At 44.1% G+C, this 20277-nt stretch overlaps 1 protein-coding gene across 19 annotated transcripts in view; it reads left to right on the top strand.

Annotated features, from left to right (window-relative positions):
• The window catches only part of HMBOX1 (homeobox containing 1), a 120146-nt gene that overhangs the window by 24002 nt on the left and 75867 nt on the right, over nt 1-20277 (top strand). For 18 of the 19 annotated variants that reach the window (XM_072333824.1, XM_072333820.1, XM_072333827.1 and 15 more), the window contains exon 2: nt 19876-19959. The exons of the other annotated variant lie outside the window; for it this stretch is intronic. In XM_072333824.1, the coding sequence (XP_072189925.1) occupies nt 19937-19959 (23 nt within the window). In that variant the 5' untranslated portion in view covers nt 19876-19936. The remainder of the gene's footprint in view (nt 1-19875; nt 19960-20277) is intronic. 19 annotated transcript variants of the gene reach the window in all.

Below are 20277 nucleotides of genomic sequence, written 5' to 3'. Positions count from 1 at the left end.
TTTGTTGTTGTGGGTTTGTTTTGTTTATAATGTAGAGTCTGCCCACTGCAGACAACTGGGGGCCCCAGCACAGGAAGGACACGGAGCTTTTGGAATGAATCCAGAGGAGGGCTCTAAGATGGTCAGAGGGCTGGAGCAGCTCTCCTATGAGGAAAGGTTGAGGGAGCTGGGCTTGTTCAGCTTGGAGAAGGCTGTGGGGAGACCTCATTGTGGCCTTCCAGCACTTGAAGGGAGAGTATAAACAGGAGGAGGAATGGCTGTTTACAAGGGTGGGCAGTGATAAGACAAGGGGGAATGGTTTTAAACCGAGACAGGGGAGGTTGAGGTTGAGTCTTAGGAGGAAGTTTTTCACTCAGAGGGTGGTGATGCACTGGGACAGGTTGCCCAAGGAGGCTGTGGATGCCCCATCCCTGCAGGCATTCAAGGCCAGGCTGGATGTGGCTCTGGGCAGCCTGGGCTGCTGGTTGGTGACCCTGCACATAGCAGGGGGTTGAAACCAGATGGTCATTGTGGTCCTTTTCAGCCCAGGCCATTCTATGAGATTCTATGAGAAGCTGAAGTGCTTTCATCACTGTTGAAGTTCACAAGGTGAAGGATGCAAGCAGACACAGCTTAAGGCTTCTCTGTGACTGCAAACAAAGGGCTTTCACACTTTGGTGTTCTGTCCCTAAGTCAGATGACTTATTACTGAAGCCCTAGAGCAATTATAATGAAGATGAAATGAGAATAGATGAGAGATTCTATTATATTTATTTCATTAAAATTGACGGTACGATGACAGTTTGGTCTCAGTTCTAAAGAGCACCTTAATTCCTTTGGTAATTAACTGTTTGCTTATTGCACTGCATCCTCAGGCACTGCATAAAATTCACGGCTAGGATGAAAGACAGCAGTTGTGAAGCTCCTGATGCCTTCCCATCTTCCTGTGCAGCACCAGGCCTGCTCTGATGCTTCTTACAGAGCAGCACATGTACTCTGCTGAAGGACCAGCTCTGTGTTTGAAGCTACGGAGCAGGGCCTTGCGTTTTCCTTGGCAAAAATACATTCTTCAAAATGTATTCTCCTTTCGTACCACCTTAAAACAAATGCCTTCCCGTGTCGATTTAGCTGCATTCTGTTGTTGGGTGTGCTGTACTGTAAATCAAGGAGAAAAGTGAAGTCCTAACGTCGTGTCACTCAGTTTTGCCTGAGTTCTGCATTGTCAGGTCATTCATCTGCTGCTGTTGGTGATGCTGTGATAAATACCTTCCATCGTTCAGGTGACTGCTGCTGGAAGTGAAAAGAATAATACCCCCACCAGGCGTTCCTTACATGTTAAGCTTTGTTTAATAAGCTAGAAAATACTTGGCTGTTTCTGGGGGAATAAATGACATGAGTGCGAAGTGCTGATGCTGTTTGGTTCTGTAAAGTGGTAGGAGGAAGCAATGGTATGTTTGGTCTTAGGATCAACTGGAAACATCTGTTCCTACATCCTTGGGTACTTCGCTTCCACGTCTTGAATTAGATTTGAATTCTCTTATCTTCCCCCCAAAACTGGGCACATCTGAATACAGACTGTGAGCTGCTGGCTGATGGGATGTACTGAGCTGCTCTATGAATATTAGGGCATCTGTTTAGGTAAAAAAGGTGATGTGGGGCAGAACAGAAATACTGAATGGTAAAGAGAAGCAAATTGATTAGTGCTACTTACCCTTATTCGTAACACAAGGAATACCAGGTGTAAAATGAAACGCAAAGGATACCCTTTAGCTATAATAAAACAGGAATTTCTTTCCCATTTCTGCAGAACACCCGATTGCTGGAGGTGTTACAGATCTCATCCCTCAAAGATGTGGCCATGGGAGTAACAGATTAGCAATCTTTGGCTGCTGTTAATCAGTCAGGGGGGCATGGTTCTTGGCCAGCTGCAGCACATGCCTTCCCTTGCTTAGGTGGACAGAAGTGGGATGAGAATGGGGTGAGAAAAGAACTGGAAGTGACGGGCTGCGAGGATAGTGTAGAAGCTGAATATACTACAGTAAAAGGATGGGGAGGTAATGTGAGTTGTGGGAGGATTGCTGCAATGAAAGGAAAGGGTGAAGGCATCTGAAGTGAAACCCTTAATAATCCACTTGCCAAGAGATGTTCAAATCCAGCATGGAAGTTTGCTGTTAGGAGTTTGTTCTGTGTGATTACTGTGGGGACCACAATAAGTGGTTGAGCTAAATTTCAGTAACAAATGAGTGTGAAGCAAGTAATTTCTAGCCGTGCTGGAGTTTTAGAATAACTCTTTTGCAGAGGCTTAATATTCTGGTTGCTCTTCCCTGAGGTGATGTAGGCTTTTCCTGCCAGTAGCTTCATCTCAATGCAGCAATAGTTATCTGTGAGTCAAAGTGATCTTGCAATAAAAGAGCCTTCTTAATCAAAGATGGTAAAGTCGGAGACAGTCAGTGCTTTCAGCGTTGGCATCCTGTTCTGCTAAGGCAATCCCACGTAGGAGGAAGACAGACACAAAAAGTGATTTGGCTGTAATGCAGCAAAACAAATTCTGGCCAAATTGTGGACTTGGAGTTAATGGGTACACAGTGTTACTCTGCAAGCCTCTGTAAGCCTGACTGGAAATCATGGTGAGCATTGTAGTCTGTTAACTACTTAGACTGTTTCGTTATTTCATGTTTGACTTCAGCTAGTGAAAAATGGGGCACTTTCATGTCTTATATTTCAAAAATAAAAACATTTTAAGAATATTAGAAGTAAATCTTTCTAGATTGCTTTAGAGCAGCCATAAGGCTGTGATCTAATCCATTTATATGTATGCATGTGTCATCCCCTCTCTTCCTCAGCCAACTGGATGTTGACTTACGGTGTCAGTTTTCTCCTTGCAGATGTAGAGCTGAGGCTGTTCTGCTGTAACGTGTTTTACAATACATTCACGCTCTCTGCCTCATGGAATGGCCGTACATAAATTGTGCCCAGGCCATTTAAGAACATAATATCCTTGCTGGGTCAGTCTGACGGTCAGACCAGCCTGGTATCCGATCTCTGATTACCGTAACAATGCTGCTTGCAGAAACTCAGCCCATTCCCTGCAGCTGAAGGGAGTTTGATACTGCAGGCAGAACCTGCTCATAGCTTCGGCTTCATATCTTATGACTGATGAAGTTCAGGCTGTCAGATGTCCCATTTCTGCCCTTCCAGCCTCTCTCTGGTCTGAGTTTTCTCTCCGAGCCTGCTTTGCCTGACCTGCTTTCTGCAGCCCATCTGCTGGTCTGCTCTTCCCAGCAAGGCCTTGTGCTGGTTCTTGACTGATCATCCTGTCAGAGCTGAGAGTGGCTCCAAACTCCATGAGTTAGCAGACTCCATACCTAACCAGGTTGGCATTTTTGGTTTGTTCATTTGTGGCCAAGAAAGTTATGATCCTAAGGCCCAGTTTAACATGTACAAGGCATGAGTAGTCATTGAAAACTAACTGGTGTTTGTTGTTTCCATCCACAAACATACCAAAAAAAACCCCACAATTTAGTGTAGCAGAGGAGTTGATTCTGCATTAAGGCTATGAGATACATTTATTCACTTTTCATTTCTCAGCTTTTCTTCTGCTCTCTATTATTTGACTCGAGGAACTGGAGCTTAAAGAAAAGCAAATGCTAAACTGTGACTGTGAGGGCAGTGAGAGAATTGCTAAGATGTTTTACTTTCTGATTTGGCTGCTAAAGAAAGACTTTAAAAGACTCCAAACTGTCAAAGTTATCTCACTTCCATTTTTCTTTTTCACATCCTTAAATGGTTCAGTTGTCACAAGTCTGTGGTGTGAGCTGCAGGGAGTCAACCAGCTTTCTCCAGCCTTAAGCTCCTTCAGTGATCCAGGTATTGACCCTGAAGGGAAAAAGCACAGCCTCCTTAAACTTCTGGAGGCAGTTTGCTACACACGGCTTTGATAGAGTATGTAGCGCAGTCCACCAAGTGGGGACAAGGTGACAGTGTCGTCTTCACGTTCTGGTCTGGTTGTTGGGCTGGCTTTATACGTTGAGCTGTGCTGATGGAGGGGAAGGACAGCTTCTACTGACACGGTAATATTGCTCAGGAGACAATGTTGACATAGAGAAGGATTTCTTACTTCACTGTGCTTGTTCTCCCGTTTCTGTAGAAGTAGCAATAAAAGCACCTTTATGTTACCATAAAGTAACAGGGAGGAGGTTATACTAATATAATATAATGTAATTTTCTAGAGCAAAGAGTCCCGAGTTTGAGGCTTAGGTAACATTGGGCCATAACTTCTCTCACTCCATTTGCTTGCTAAGCTCTTAATAGAGTTTTGTGAGGTTTCCAAATGAGTGTCATCTTAGCCCTACTGCTGTCACGGTGTGTGCAGTGTGACATGGTGTGCACTAAGCTCACTGCTTTGTTGTTATTAATACAAAGTGAATCCATGTTGATGGCAGATGGTTCATAGCTGCTGCATCCAGTAAATCTGCATTCGCTTACATCCCAAAAAAGGTTAAGGAAAGTGAAAAGCGAAGAAGACTTGGAGAAGTTCATGGTCCCTAAGCAGCCTCAGAGGCTGCTGATTGGTTTTCTTCTCTAGAGGATCATGCAGCACTTTGCTGCTGGAATTGTGGAAAGCCTTCCAAGAGTTCTTTCAATTATGTGACTAACTCAGTTATGGGGATCTAGCTCTTTACAATGGTAAGCCAGGCTCAAGTGTGGGGTTAAAATGGCTTAAGAGATGGTATCCTTGTGCAGACAGAGACAGGCTTTGATGTAGCTGATAAGTCTGCAGTACATGATCAACTGGATGTAAAGAATCATAAAGGTTTGCCTAAAAAATGGAAGTGAAAAGTATTCCTTTATGTAAACCTGTATTTTGGAGAATGTTCTTAGAACTAACTGTAAAAAGACAAACAAAAAATCATCCTCCTGTCTCCTGTGCTTGGCAGCAGAACTGTTAGTCAGCAAGAATGTGCAGAACTTTGTGAAAAATAGTTTTTTAGATAATTGCTTGTTGCAGACTGTCTAGAGGAACTCACATTTTATTTTTGGCATATTGCATTAAACAGTAGCTTTTATATTTTAGGACTGATGCGTTGATTTATGTATCCTCCAGTCCTCTGGTGGAGGTCCAATTTTCCGAGCTTGAATGCTCGTGTTGAGTAACTTGTTTCCAAACTTCCCGTTCTTAGATGAGAAGATATTACCTTTGTGTCTCAAAGCAGAAGGGTGAGATGAGCCTGGGGGGCCTGAAAGCCTTCATCGGAATAGCCCCTCTTCTCTTGTGAGGCCCCATCTGCAGTGCTGAGTCCAGGCCTGGGGCCCCCAGTGCAAGGAAGACACAGAGCTCTTGGAATTGGTCTGGAGGAGGCCGGTAAGGTGATCAGAGGGCTGGAGCAGCTCTGCTGTGAGCACCAGCACACGGTCAGTCATCTCATGGGCCTTTCTGAATTTCTACTGTTAGAAACCAGCTAAGCAGTTTGTCTTGCAGCAGCCCTTTGGTGAAGGCAGAAGGATAGGAGGGGGAAGGTGCAGTTCCCACCTGTGATGACCAAACTGCCTCTTGAAGCATCTTCAGGAGGGCTCTGCCTCACCATCAGGTGTACCACAGGTGGCAATAGAGAAGGCAGAATTGTAACAGAAAATGTTATGACTTTTTTTAATCAATAACCACCTGAGCTTTAATTCATGCTTGAATTACACAAGTGTGTGGAGCTCTGAGGATACTGGGCTTGTTTTTTTTCCAGCAGCTCTTTTTTGAGTGGTGGGGCTGAGTGGAATGAGGTGAATAGACTCCGTATAGTTCAGGTTTAAAATAAATTGTGTGTGTTTACACAAAAATATTTAAATATAAACAAAGGAAACCTCTGGAAATCTGCGTGTTGAGTTATAAAGACTCTGCCCTGATCCTTGAAAATATGGTTGTAGCCTGGAGAGAGAGCAGCAGAAAGAAGCATCTAGAAATGATGAAAGTCGGGGCTGGAATAATTCTTCAGCTGGTTTCTGTTCCTTGTGTTATCGCTGTGCAACAGCGTGCTCTGCAGCTTTGAAGGCAAGTCAGCCCTGCTCTGGGCTGATGCCTTTTGAGCTGCTGTGTGAGCTGGTGGGTGCCTGACCCATTTGGAAGGGAGGATACCTAGAGAGACCGTGTGTGTGAAGAGGTGGGGAGCTGGGTTCAGCTCCAAGAAAACGCTTGTGCAAATGGTTTAGGCAATAAGCGGTGTTGTAGCAGGTAGCTCTTTAATTAAGGGGGGCTGTAGGTTGAGAAGAAAGGATTCACATGAACCCTGGATGTGATGTCTGGGGAGCAAAGTAGGGAATGTGAACAATAAATGAAAGTTTAACCTGCTAGATAGATTTTTGCCATTATTTTTGCCATTCCATGCTGCTTCCCCTGGCTTCAGACTGGACACTGGGTTTGGACTAAGAATAACTGTGCCTTGGTTCAGAATCTACAGCAGATTAAACATTTTCTGCTTATTTCTGCAAAAGGAAAAACTCCACGATCAATCAACTGCAAAAAGAAATTGATGGTAACCCTGCCTGTCTTCAGTATGATTTCTGCCTGATTCTCCCCAGCCCTCTGCTCGCTGTGTCTCTCAGTTAACAAGTTTCCTCCAGAAGTTGCATGTATTCTGTTGCACGATGTTAGAAGACAGTTTTCAGAGAAGTTAGCAAGTGAAAATGGCATACGTAATGGTAGCCATAACTGTAGCCTTTGCTGCCAGTGACAGCTATAGTTATATATGGGACACATACATTCTAGCAGATGCTTCCCGTTTAAACCACACTGGTTTCAGCACAGACCAAATTTAGGATCTGAGCACGGTGACCATAGCACTCAAAATCTCTAATTCCATCTTCTGCCATTTGCTGTATTTCTCAAATGCTCAGCGAGACTTTTTTTTTCCCTAGTCGTTCTATGGAACAGCTTTGATTTTTCTCACTTTGTGGTTATTTTAAGCTTCAGAAAACAATACGAATGTACTCTTCTTTCCTTCCCCTCCTCTTTCCTCTGTGCTTTTATGGAAGCGGAATCTGTGTAGATAAAGCACAGTTGATCTGTTAGGGATTACTGTTTCTCAGTCATTCTTTTGCTCTCGCATATCACGCCTTTATGTAGAAGAATATTTAAAGGTGCCATGCAGAACAGTGAGATGAAAGCTGCTTTGTGCATTGAAGAATTCCGGTGTCGCAGGAGTCCACTTGTTCTCCCATAACTTATTTTTTTTTTCAAGCTGAAGTTTATTTCAAGTGAATTTTAGTGCTTATAAAAGCTGCTGGCTTTTGACAGCCTTGAAGGCTGAAAGGCCGTCCCCACAGGTGGCGGCAGCAGCACTGTGCCCTGGTATTCAGGGCACAAGTGTAGGGATCAGAAGATCCACGTTCTGTTCTCATCTTTATCACAGGTGACCTTGAGCCAAGTAGCGTGTTGCTGCGGCTCACTTATCTTGGAGGATATTACCCCAGCTCGTAAGGACGTTGTAAAGATTCGCTTCTCTCTTAGGAAAGATAATACAAGGATAAAAACTTCTTGCTTTGTCATCAAGGCACAGAGCTCGGTTTGAGTCTCCCAGAGATGAGAGTAAATGGTTTTCATGAGATGATATTACCAGCACCCTGCTGAATGTCTCGGAATAACTGATAGTGCTTTTGACTGAAACTATACTGGAACTGGTTTTATGTAGGCCCAGGAGGACCACAGGATGCTCTTGGTGTATCCTACATGAAATCACAGCCACGTTCCTGGAGAGTCAAGCTGGGTCTTTCTGGAGGCTCGCTTAATGCGGGGTTGTATGTCAAGCAGTGGTCAGTATTAGACAATTAACGCACCTATCCAGCTTGTAAAGTTATTCATGTAATTAAGCACAAGAGGAGTCTTCTTTTTGACCCTTTCAGGCTATCAGCTTGATTCCCAGAAGCTTCAGATTTAATTACCCGTATCATCACAACATGCATAGCCACAGATTTTATTAATGACTCTAAAGTTATCAAATCCTCTTTGAAGCGGAGGCGATTCCCAGCCAGCAGGTCCTTTCACACATCAGCTCCAGGAGCAGCGGATCCCACAGGTTGGTGCTGCACCTCTTGTGTCTTTTTTTTTGGATGCCAGGCCTGGCTCATCCATCTGGCTGCACCCAATTTTCCTGCTCATTTACCAGCCTGCAGAAATACTCCTCTGTAGCTCTGTCATCAGATTCAGGTCTTCTTGCCTTTAAGACAGCAGCTGAGCTGAGGTTTTGCCATTCACTGTTCTTACAACCTTTGCACCTTTCTGTTTCAGACTCCTCCTGCTCACTGCCTTACTTTGGTTCCTGTCCCTAAAACGTTCTTTAATCCATTTCAGTTCCTTTTCCCTGGATGATGCTTTACGACTTTGTAAATCAGTCTGAGTGATACAAAATCAAATGCTTTCCTGAGATACTGATAACTTATGTCCACTGTTTCACTCTTGTCTAACCTAACGATTTGGTCGTATAATAAAAAGGAATTCAGCAGATTTGTCAGGCATGACCTTCCTTTTATGAATCTGTACTGGATGTCCTCTACTAAATTATGCATTTCTAAATGTTCTGCAATTTTGGCTTTTATCAACACTTCCAATATATCCCCACAGCTGAAGCTGGATTTCCTGCTCTAGGAGAATTCAGCAGAACTATCACAGCCCAGCAGAGTTGATTCACTCGTCAGAGTTGTGGTGTTAGATTCTTGGTATTGGGACTAGCATTCTGTTTTGCATAGCTCTGTGAACACTGCGCTTTCTGCACATGACCAGTTCCCTGTTTACAGCTCACATGTGAAATAAATTGCCAGTTCCCAGCCTGGTCACAGGTAAAGAGGCTTTAGAGCAGTGGCTTGGTCGTGATTTGGTTCCAAGCTTGCCGAATAATTTCATTCAAGACTGTGGAGGTCAGTTCACCTCTCTGTGCATCTGTTTGGTTTTCTGGCCTGTTTCCTAAAGAGCATTTCACATTGCAGGCTTGCATTGCACTTTTGTCTGAATATGTATGTGGGGGAAGAAGAGGCAACGAGAGAGAAATGAGACTCCAAATCCTTCAAGTGTTCTTCCTTACAGCCCTTATGCTGTCTTTATACCTACTTTGAACGTATAGCTTGCCACTTGGGCTGTGGTTCCAAATATGGATTTCTCTTGGAGGTATGTTCTGACCCACCTACTTTGCACTGCAGATATATTTAGAAAAGTTTTGCTGTAATAATCCTACAGAGCTGTCCCAAAGCTTCCTTTGTCATCTGTGCTTCTGCCTACCTCCTTCCCAGTTACCTTGCGTGCGTCACCAGCCACCTGCCAGAGTTCTGCATCTGTGGTCAAGGCTTTCTTTCACTGACATGCTTCAGTTTCAGGACTAGGTTGAGCACAGAGGCTAAACGGCCCCGTCTGCACTGCATGATGCTCTGCTTGCCTAAACCTGGGTCAATTCCTCTGTGTCTGCAGCAAAGCTCCTGAGTTACAGGAGAAGATTGCATCAGTGCAATTGGAGGCATTCGTACTCAGAGCCTCAAGGGAAGGGGATTCTGTGTTTTTAAGCAAAATGCACAAGCATCTACGTACTGCTTTCCCCCAAGCCCGGCTAATGCCAGGCAAAGGTACTTCTCAGCTGGCTTAGATTGAGAGCAGCACAGGAGGTTCCTTTGTTGGATTGTGGTGATGCAGCAAACCTTCTAGGGATGTCTCAAAGTCCCCGGGATGGGTCTTTTTTGACCTAAGCCCAGCCTTGAGTGCAAGAAGCGCCAGGATACTGGTTGGGTGAGGGTCTGACCATATCTGCTGCTTACTGCAGGAGGGAATTGCCTAGTCGAAGGGATGTTTAAGTTACAATAGAATTACTGGAGGTGCTGCGTTTAATGGGCTGGCTTTTCTTTAGAAGGCCAGATTCTGTCTCCCTCCTCTGTTCTTCCTGTACGATGTCATTCAGGATGGATTCAAAGCGCAAAAAATAAATAAATAAAGCAAGTAAACCTGCACCGAGTGAATCATTTGCACTAAATTTAAACCACTTATTATGGGGAGGGAAAAAAAACTGACATGGATTACAGGTTTAGCAAGCATGAGCACATATTTCAGCATGTATTGCTGTATTTATTGTTGCCAAACTACTGATTTCTTGGAACTCTGCTGTTAGCTCTGTTAAGCAGCGTTCCAGACAGTCACTGGTATAAATCCCTGTTAATGTGTTGAGCAGAAGGAGGTCTTTGCAAAAATAATATTTAACCAACAAATGATCCTAATTTAGGTGATGCTCTCGCAGCTATGGATGGATACGGGAAGGAAATGTGTTTGCTGCCAGGGTATCCTGCTGGAGCATTGGGCTGATGTTTGCCTGGATGTTACTGCTACTTCTGATGGGAGCTTAGGGATTTCTTTACAGTTTGGACTGAGGTGTGTGTGCAGGGTGAACTCTTAGCAGTAAGGCCTGGACTCTTCGGCTCCCTTCATGCGTTGTTCAGGCAATAAGTAAACTGAAAAGCACTTTCCTTTTCATGGTCAGAGATACTGGTCCTTATGCAGCATGCTATTCCAAACAGCAGGGCCTCCTAAACTTGAAAGGTAAACCTGAAAGGCTAAATCTGAAACCTGTTTTAAAGACAGCTGATGCTTCTAAGTTTTATGAGTTTGCTAAGTGATGCCACGCACATCTTCATACTTTCCTGTGCTGTACAGCAATGCAAAACTGAGGGATTATCAGACGTTGCTCTTTTTTATTTCTGTTCTTTTCCATGCCCATTCTTGGTGCACGCGGTCAGTAAAAGTATCTGATCGACAGATAAACTTCTGGTTGCTTTTGTTAGGTCAGCAGCTGGGGTGTAGGTTCTTCAGCTGAATATACAAGCATCTTGCTTTGAGCATTTTATGTATTCCTGTTGGATCCTGTAGTAGCAGTTTTCTGTGCTGCCAGCGGTTTGTTGTACCCCTATCCTGCAGTTAATCTCTCTCTGTTAGGTGACCCGATGGCAAGTACCATTTCTGGAGCAGTGCTAAAAGGAAGATCTGTGGGCTGTAATAGCGGTAGATTCTCTTTTGTTCCTAGCGTGCGCTGTCGTGCATAGCATGACTGCATCATGGAAGTTGCAGTCAAACAGACTGAGCTGCTCCTCTGTGCCAAAACCCATGTTTGGTGCCCACTGACTGAGAGAGATAGCAGACTTGGGCACCTCAGGTTGTCCAGTGCTTCCACAGTACACCGTGGAGTAATTCATTTCAGCAGGCCCATGTGCTGGGGTGCTTCGTTGTGGCATTGTTATGGACATAACCATAGCCATAGAGGTATGGGCTGCGGGTGAGTGTGGCTGAAGAGCCTTGGTAAGCAGAAGCAACTCACATGGGACAATCGGTATCATGGAGCAGAGTGGTGCTTGCACTGTGCAGGCATGCTTGGCAATACAGGAGCTCGTTTAGGTCACCGTATCCATCGCTACTACGTCACTGTGTTCACAACAGAAATCTGTTACGGTAATTAGTGTTAATTGAGATCTTTTTTGAATGAACCCCTTATTTATTGTATGCTTGGCCCAGACTTGGACTTAAATTTGGCAATCTCCCATCCACAGTGTCGTCCAGATTAACATATATAACTGTATGTATCCAAAGAGTTCAAGATATAATCCGTACTGTTGGCATGCGGATACTTTAAATCTTGATTGTACGTTAGGATATGTCTTGCTCACTGGAGATTTATAGGAACGAGCTGGGATTGGATTGCTCCTGCACCTCCCTGCTCTTGCTTGCTGCCTTCCACCACTTAGTTATTGATTCTGTGACAGCTTCTTCTCTGTTGCAGACTGAAAGACCTTGGAACCATTCTACTGAGAGTTGCCTCTCCTTAAGTTCTTCTGTCTTGATTGACCATCTCACTCATCCTCATCCATTTCAGTGCTCTGTTGAGTTGCTCCAAATGGATCAGTGATCTATTTGGCCATTGACGCAGCAGTCTTTGTAGCAGCAGTTGGACGTGACAGACATGAGACTGTGGCGTTGTCATTCTCCTGCTATACAGATTGACTCCTCATTGTGACAGCAAGGCCAATTCATTTCTGATCTGTGGTTCCAGACGAGTTTTATGCTCGGAGGGGGTAAAATACAGAAATTCAGTGTAGGTACATGGGACAAGAAGTTCTGAAACTCATTTATAAGCAGTAATGAAAATGAAACCTGGGGTTCTCTGCTGGAATGTGTCTGGAGATGTATCTTGACAGAATTTCTGTTTCCAGCTGCCACTGAGGACAAAGCAACACTAAACTAGGCCTTTCTGCTGCGTCTGCATTGCTTCTAATGCATCCCTAAGAATCCTGGAATAGCTTGGGGTCCTTTCCAATGGAATTACAGATCAACTCCTCTGTGTTCCTGGCAGCCTTGGGGGTGTTCAGAAAACTGTGGTTTTGTTACTCCAGTCTCTTGGGGGAGAAGATCATTGACTAATTTGCTTTGAAATGGAGCCTGGCCTCCAGCTTGCCATCTAGGCAATTCCACTTTCTTTGGTTAAGGGTTCTTCTCTTATGTGGGATTGGGAAAGGAAAAGGAAAGAGAAATACTGGCCTTTTGTTTCGTGGAGATCAACTACGGGGCATTTTGTGGAAGCAGTGGTTTACTTTCTTTTTTAAGTGCACCAACTGCTGCTTTCTTTATCGTAAGATCGAGGCATGTGTTTGCTGAAGGGGAAAAGGCTTGTTTTGGTGGTTTCCCTTCAGTTAGCAGTCTGAGGAAGAAGAGGATCATATCAACATTCTTTACAGTAAACTGGCAAGGTGCTGCTCTTTTCCCTCACCATAATCTCCAAATCGTATTTGCTCTTACACAGCATAATGTAAAGGATTTGTTAAACCAACTCAGCCACAATAAGACTGAAAGCGGAGTTTGTTGGAGGTAACTTCTGAGCAGATTCTTCAGTAATTTTTCTTTGTCCAGAGAGGTGGTGGAATTTCTCTTCTGGAAGAGAGAATTGAGAATCTATCTGGGGATGGTCCTGGGCACCCAGCTGTAGGTAGGGCTGCTTGAGCAGGGTAAGGTTGGAGGTGACCTCATTGAGTCCCTTCCAACCTCAACCATTCTGTGGTTAGAGTGGCACAGACTGTTCCTTAAGATAATGTCTCTGCCGTGGCAATTTGTGCCACGTTACTGTGTCAGAAGCCAATGTCCTCTGTGTAAGCTTGCAGCTTGAGGTAACCCAGAAGGAAACTGCAGCAGATGCAGTGGCTGCTGCGTTCAGCAATGGTTCTTGGCCACAGCTACTTGTGCACTTTCTTCCAGTCCTGCCTTAGACTTTGCTCAGGATACAAATGACTGTGCTGACTAATAGCAAGTGATAATACTTCAGTAAATTCGAGCCTAGAGGCCTGAAAGACAACTCTTCATGTTGCAGTGCAGTGACCATGTGAAGCAGAATGCTGCACACTGCCAAGCCACAGTGCACGCTCAGGAGGTGACAGGTCTCAGAGAAGGTTCTTAACCTTGGCTTTCCAGGGCACAAATGTAACACGTCTTTGAGTCATATGGCAGAGTATATTTTTTTTCCTAATAGGCCTATTTTTGGAAAATGGGCTAGAGAGTCCTAGATTAGCTTTAGTATTTTGGATGCTAGTCCTACTTTTGTGCATGCACCCAGATGAATTCTCAGTTTTGATACAAATACGGTACGTGAAGTTTTAAAAGCATTGGATAAACAACAGCCTGTCTGAACATCTCCCAAAAGTAAAGGGCTCAGTGATAGCAAAAAAAGGCTTAACAGGAGCTATTATCTGGAATCTGAAGCAATACGTGTTCAAAGTAGAAATCAAGTGAATGTTATTAATGGAGAGAGTGATGACCAACCATTAGAATGAACTGCTGAGAGCAATGGCTTCTTGGTCTCTTGCTGTCTGTGAGCAAGATGGCAAGTTGACTTTTGGACATAGCGAAGCTGGTAACACATTTGTTGTACTTTACATTGGCTTTAGGATAGAGAAAGTGAAGTAACTGGAATGCAGTGGTCCATGCTTATAGACGTGTATGTATGCATGTGTGCTGACACGCATGGTGGACCTGACAGTTCCTACTGACCTTAAGCTATCTGTCTCCTAAGTAAAGGACTTCAGTTTCCTTTAATGTCTAGGGGAGGGTTCGTTTGCAGCCATACACAGCGTTTGGAACCTGCCTTTAGTATTAAGAGTTCAGAAGTGAGGCTGAATTTGCTCCTTTTCTTTCACCGTGCAGCAAACCAGGTGTATGAACAGGCTGAAATTGGTTGTCCAGCATTTCAATAGCAGGTAGCACAGCAGCACGGGGCCCGTGTCTTCGGGCAGACATCTCTGATACTACCTGATGTGGTTGGGAGCCAAGAATTTAGGCCCTCTGTTCACATTTTATTTGCGACAACATGGTGATGTCCCCCTTTCTCAAGGACAGAAAGCTTTTAATTTATTTGTAACGCTCTTTTTAAGAACTTACCAAGGAAGGTATTAGTGAAATACAAAGTGCTGGTGTTATTTTTTACTTTGTGACTCACTCAGAAATTAAAAAGGAAAATCAATTCCTTTTCCAAATAGGTTACATGAGCCTCATCTTTACCAAGTGACTTCCTCCTTGCTTCTGCAGAGTGCTGTGGATGAGGGTGAACTGTACTTCAAAATATCTAATTGCATACAGTGAGGAACGAAGAAAACTGAAGTGGATCCCAAGAATATATTAAAAATCTAAACTAAAATGAGAATGATTTCATGTCAAGTGAGACAAATGCAGAGTTGATACTCCACTGCTTCACACATCCACTTGTCCTTGGCACTGAGAAAATGAGATTTTTAATATCTGAAAAACAGAATGCCACTAAGGCTCATCCATTGTAAATTTAAGCTTCCTTTATAGCAACTTAAGCCGGGGACAAGATTGTTCATTACATCTGATTCTACAACTGTGGCCATGATTTCCATATTAATATTGAATTTTTTATTATCTGTTCCAGAAAGGAATGGAACTGGTCGTGTTTTCCCTGTGTTAGCAGATAAATTATTTAATGAATAATGCGAAAAGGGCAAAGGTTTGTGAGTTTTTACTTGCATATCAACTACAGGTTGTGGTGACACCTGTTCTGCTGCTGTGTGTTGCTGCTTTGGTTTGTGCTGAAGGAGGGAAAGAGTGATAATTTGAAGGATGTTGGTTGCAGTTGTCCTGCTCTAGGAAATTACGGGTGATGGTTTGCTTGTTATTTGTCTGACAAACCCCGAATCAGAAAACCATTTCAGCAATCTTTGTGTGGGTGCAGGGGAAGGAGGGTACTTCAGTCCCACTGAACTTCAGACCAAAGACTGTTTGTAACCCTTCTCAGTAGCTGTCATTCTGTTCTGGCATCAGATATAGGAAACACTGGTTTCCTCTGTTTAACCCCATTTGCTTTCACAACTCCAGCTGACCTAAGCAGACCTTAGGACTCCCTGACCATAGAATCATAGAATGGTTTGGGTTGGAAGGAACCTTTAAGCTCATGCAGTTCCAGCCCCCTGCTGTAGGCAGGGACACCTCCCTCTAGCCCAGGTTGCTCACAGCCTCATCCAGCCTGGCCTGGGATGCCTCAAGGGTGAGGGGCATCCACAGCCTCTCTGGGCAACCTGTAGGACTGACCTGCCTTAGAGCCTGGCTTTGCTGTGACAATTCACAATTGCAGCCACACTGTAGCACTGCTGCCTCAAACACAGCAAAAACCGAGTTTCTTTTATTTACTTGTGAACAGTCTCTTGTTTATTTCTGCTCTATCATCCCCTTTATCTGCACTTAGAGACCTGGAGTATCTTGGAAAAGTTCCTTCTCCCTCCTCCATTCACATCCCAAATCTGGGCTGTATCCTAAAAGCTTTTCATTTATAACATCTGAAGCCTGCACCATTTTTTTTCCCCTCTTCCATTAGTATCTCTAAAATCATTGTCCTGCCTTTATCATCTCACACCTGAATTACTGCAGCTTTTTCTTTGGCTCTGTCGTGTTCCAGTTTTAATTCTGTGTTTCATGGTGATGGAAAGTGATCTTTTTTTTCCTTTGTGAGTTTTTTTTGCCTTTGGTTCTTCCACACTCCTCACCCTCAAAGCGAGTCTTTCTGTGAGGGATTCAGTTCTCTCTCGTGAGCCTCTCCGACCTTCAGAAAGTTTGTATCTATTTAAATTCAATTTCTTCCTCTTTGGAAAACAAACCAGTTCTCTCTATTAAACTCAACATTTGGCAATAAGTCAACTGCATGATCTCATATTTTTCTGTGACTGCTTCACAGAAAATGCTTTAAATACTGCTAAGAGATTTAATGGAGAAGTGTCTAGTGGTGCTGAGCTGTCTTGAAAGGTTTGGGGGTGGCTGACTTTAGGGACCTGCCAGTTTGTCTTTTCCATCCATCAGTTCTCCAGTAACGTGGTTTCTTTCCTAGGCCGTGCACAGCATGACCTGTGGTCTGCTGGAATTGTCCATCACGTCTGATATTGCTCTTGGCATCTTCCTCTTATGGAGGAAGAATAAGGCAACTCAAAACCTAGATGTGGGCCAAAGGAATTGCAGTTGCCACCAAAAAAGGGCAAAGACTCTTAGGAATTGGGGACTCCTTCCTGGGAGGCACTGAGGGCCCCATTTTCCACACAGTTAACATCCTCAGAAAGGTTTGCTGTCTTCCAAGGGCATGTCAGCGATGTTAAGAAGACTAGCACATCTGATAAAACAAGGTGACTACTGTCTGCTTGTTGTCATTCAAGCAGGGCCATGAGAGACTGCAGTGGGGAAACTACATAATATTAAAAGGGACTTTGCATCCCTTGGAAAAATGCTAAAGGGTTCGGGAGCACAAGTAATATTGTTGTCTGTCCTCTTAACTGGTGGCTGGGTCCTGGAGAGGAGGAGGAGGGTAGGATGAGGGGATGGAGTTGGGATCAAGGCTTTAGGTACTATGATATGGAGCAGGATGTTGAGAGACCAGGTGTGTGGGCATTGGATGGGATGCAACTGAGTAGATGGGGCAGTGCTCTGGGGAGCAAGCAGGCTGGTTTGATTACTGGAGCTTTAAACTAGATTCAGTGAGGGAAGCGGATGGAGTTTCTTGTGACAGAGAAGGGCCTGGGAATGGCCGCTTTTTTAGCAATCTGTGGAGAAAAGCCTCACAGTTGTCTAATTGGATCTTGCGAGGACTTCTCAGAGAGGAAAACATTGCCAATAGCTCAGCGTAAGCCTTCCTGCATCCTCAAGAGATACCTGCACCCTCTGCTTCCCTAAAGTGTTTTATACCGATGCATGCAGCGTGGGAAATAAACAGGAACAACTAGAGATCTGCACACAGCCATGGGGCCATGATCTCACTGCAATCTCAGAGATGTGGTGGGACAGCTCACATGACTGGAATGCTGTCGTGGATGGCCATGTCCTCTTTAGGAAAGAAAGGCTGGCGAGGTGAGGTGGTGAAGTTGCTCTTTATGTGAGAGAACAACTAGAATGTATTGAGCTCCACTTGGGGGTGAATCATGAACAAGAGGAGACCTTGTAGGTAAGAATTAAGGGGCGGGCTAGCATAGGAGAGACTGTTGTGGGTGTGTATACAAGCCACCTGATCAGGAAGATGAAGTGGATAAGGCCTTCTACAAACAGCTGGAAATAGCTCACTAGCCTCAGTACTGGTTCTCATGGGGGACTTCAATCATGCTGATATTTGTTGGATAAGCAACACAGCCAGGAACACAAGACCCAGGTGGTTCCTGCAGCACACTGATGGTAACTTTCTGATGCAGATGGTGGAGGAGCCAATCAGGAGGGGTGTGCTACTTGACCTTGTTTTTACTAACAAGGAAGGGCTGGTCAGGGATGTGATGCTAAGGGAAGCTTAGGGTGCAGTGATAACAAGATGGTGGAGTTCAAGATCTTGTGTGGAAGAAGCAAAGCAGTGAGTAGAATTGCTGCCATGGACTTCAGGAGAGCCAACTTTTTGGGGGAACTCATGCTTGACCAACCTGGTAGCCTTCTATGATATCATAACCAGCTGCATAAATGGGGGAAAAGCAGTGAATGCTCTGTAACTTGACTTCATCAAGACATTTGACACGATCTCTCACAGTATCTGTATTATGGAACGTAGATAACGTGGGATAGATGAGTGGATGATGAGATGGATTGAGAAACGGCTGACTGGCTGAGCTCAGAGGGTTGTCATCAGTGATGCAGAGTCTGGTTGAAGGCTGTAACTAGTGGGTTTGTGCTGGGCCTGCTTTTGTTCAACATCTTCATCAACAACCTGGATGAATGGCTAGAGTCTACTCTCAGCAAGTTTGCTGATGATACAAAGCTGGGAGGATTGGCTGACACACCTGAAGGCTGTGCTGCCATTCAACAAGACCTGGGCAGACTGGAGAGATGGGCAGGCAGGAGCCTGATGAGGTGTAACAAGAGCAAGTGTAGAGTCTTGCACCTGTGGAGGAGTAACCACATGCATCAGTACAAGTTGGGGGATGACCTGCTGGGGAGGAGCTCTGCGGGGAAGGACCTGGGTGTTCTGGTTGCCACTAGGTTGGCCATGAGCCAGCGGTGTGTGCCCTTGTGGCCAATGAAAAGAAGACTGAGGGAGAGATCTGATCATATAAATATCTTCAGAGAGGCAAATGGACGAGGCCAGGCTCTTCACAGTCTGTATGTGTGCAGTGAGCTTTTTGCCTGGAAGAGGTGCGGATCTTCCCCAAAGCTATTAACAAATGGTGTGGTGCGGTAGAGAAAGAGCCATGCTGTAGCATCTAGACCATGCTTAACAACGAGAGCAGCCAACATGTATTCATCCACAAATCCTGGGTGCTGATATTATGGACAATTACAGAGCAGAATAAATTATTCAGTGCACTTCCCCTTACTGCTCAAGTCACTTGTTTTCCATTCCAGCTCACATTCACCCATAGTCTAAAGTGTAAATATTCTCTCTAGTTCTTCCCACATCTACCTGGATGTGACATCCTCCCTTTTTCTTTCCTAATGGTTAATACTTTGACTTTTGACGTACTTTTCAGTCTGTTAGTTTACGAAGAAAGACGTCAGCAATGCTAGCTGAAGAAACTTCTATTAGGTCATTCCTTTTCAGAACATAGTACCTGTCTTCTAAGCTCTTGGCGGATGTTAGCCAAATAATCCTTTTAATAGCTTTTGTGAGTTAAAAGGGTAGGTAACTGTCATAAGGCTAAATGATTGCTCAGATTAATTTACTTGTGGCAAAAAGAAATCAATTGTAATTTAAATTTTTGCCTGTGAACTGATTATGCTACCAGACGTCAACTTTCTCCTTAGGAATCTACCTGCAGTCTGCATTGGAGCATGTCTGTGATAGTACGGATTAGGTGGATCTGAATTAGTTACAGATTATGAAGAGTAATGGGAATCAGCATGTGCAGTTTTTAATCTGTTTGGTATACACAAGCTCAGAATATTCAGCTGATTGGGCTTGTTTAGATCTTTAAAGCATTCATTTATAGCAGAAATCATCCATGGGGTGCTTGGATGCAAAGGATTATTTCTTAGCCTTTAAGTCCTTTACAAACCATGTCAATTCTCTCACTTGAGGCAAAGAGAAGAAAGAGGGTGAGGCTTTAACAGCTCACACAATAAAACATAAAGATTGGAAGTGGGTAGAGGAAAATGCAGGAGTTTGAGGGAACATTTATCTTAGCCGTGATTATATATAGTGATTGATACCCTTCCCTTTTTAATAGAGGATGGATTAGGTGCTCAAAAAGAATCCTGAAGGGACCTGCGTATTTTTCCTAATGGCATGTGGTTTGGGGCTGCTGCCTGGTAGAACTACCAGAACATTGCTCTTTATAAGCTGGTTGTGTAACTGTAAGCCAGACAACAAGAAATCAGAATGAATTTGCCTTGCATTAAAATATCTGAAGTTTTTGTTATCTTTTAATTGTGTCTTGCAGAATGGTGAATAACACTGAAGACCCCCAAGAGGCTTTATAACGTTCCATCCCCATGTAAAGTATGCTCAGAACTTTTCCAGTAGTGTAAGTACAAGCAAAAAAACAATGACACAGCTACAGAAAGATACCATCTTGAGCACTGTATTATTTCTGTTCTACCTGAAAGATGCAGAGAAATGATTACAATGATGACCAACAGTTTGCTAAACTGGAGAGTTCCACTGGTTTGGCATTTGCTAGACATTTAAACTGGGAAACAGTGGTATATAGTTCTTCTCTTGGTCTGGCTGATAGTGTCTCTGAAAGAGAAAATCATGAAATGCTTAGAAACTCAACCTTGATCAGAGGAGGTGTGCTGCTAAAAGCTGGAGTACTCCATACATCCCCATGGCGTAGCAGAAG

Source organism: Excalfactoria chinensis, chromosome 3 (genome assembly GCF_039878825.1).
Source record: "Excalfactoria chinensis isolate bCotChi1 chromosome 3, bCotChi1.hap2, whole genome shotgun sequence".
Lineage (NCBI taxonomy): Eukaryota > Metazoa > Chordata > Aves > Galliformes > Phasianidae > Excalfactoria > Excalfactoria chinensis.
This window is presented reverse-complemented; position numbering and strand designations above follow the sequence as displayed.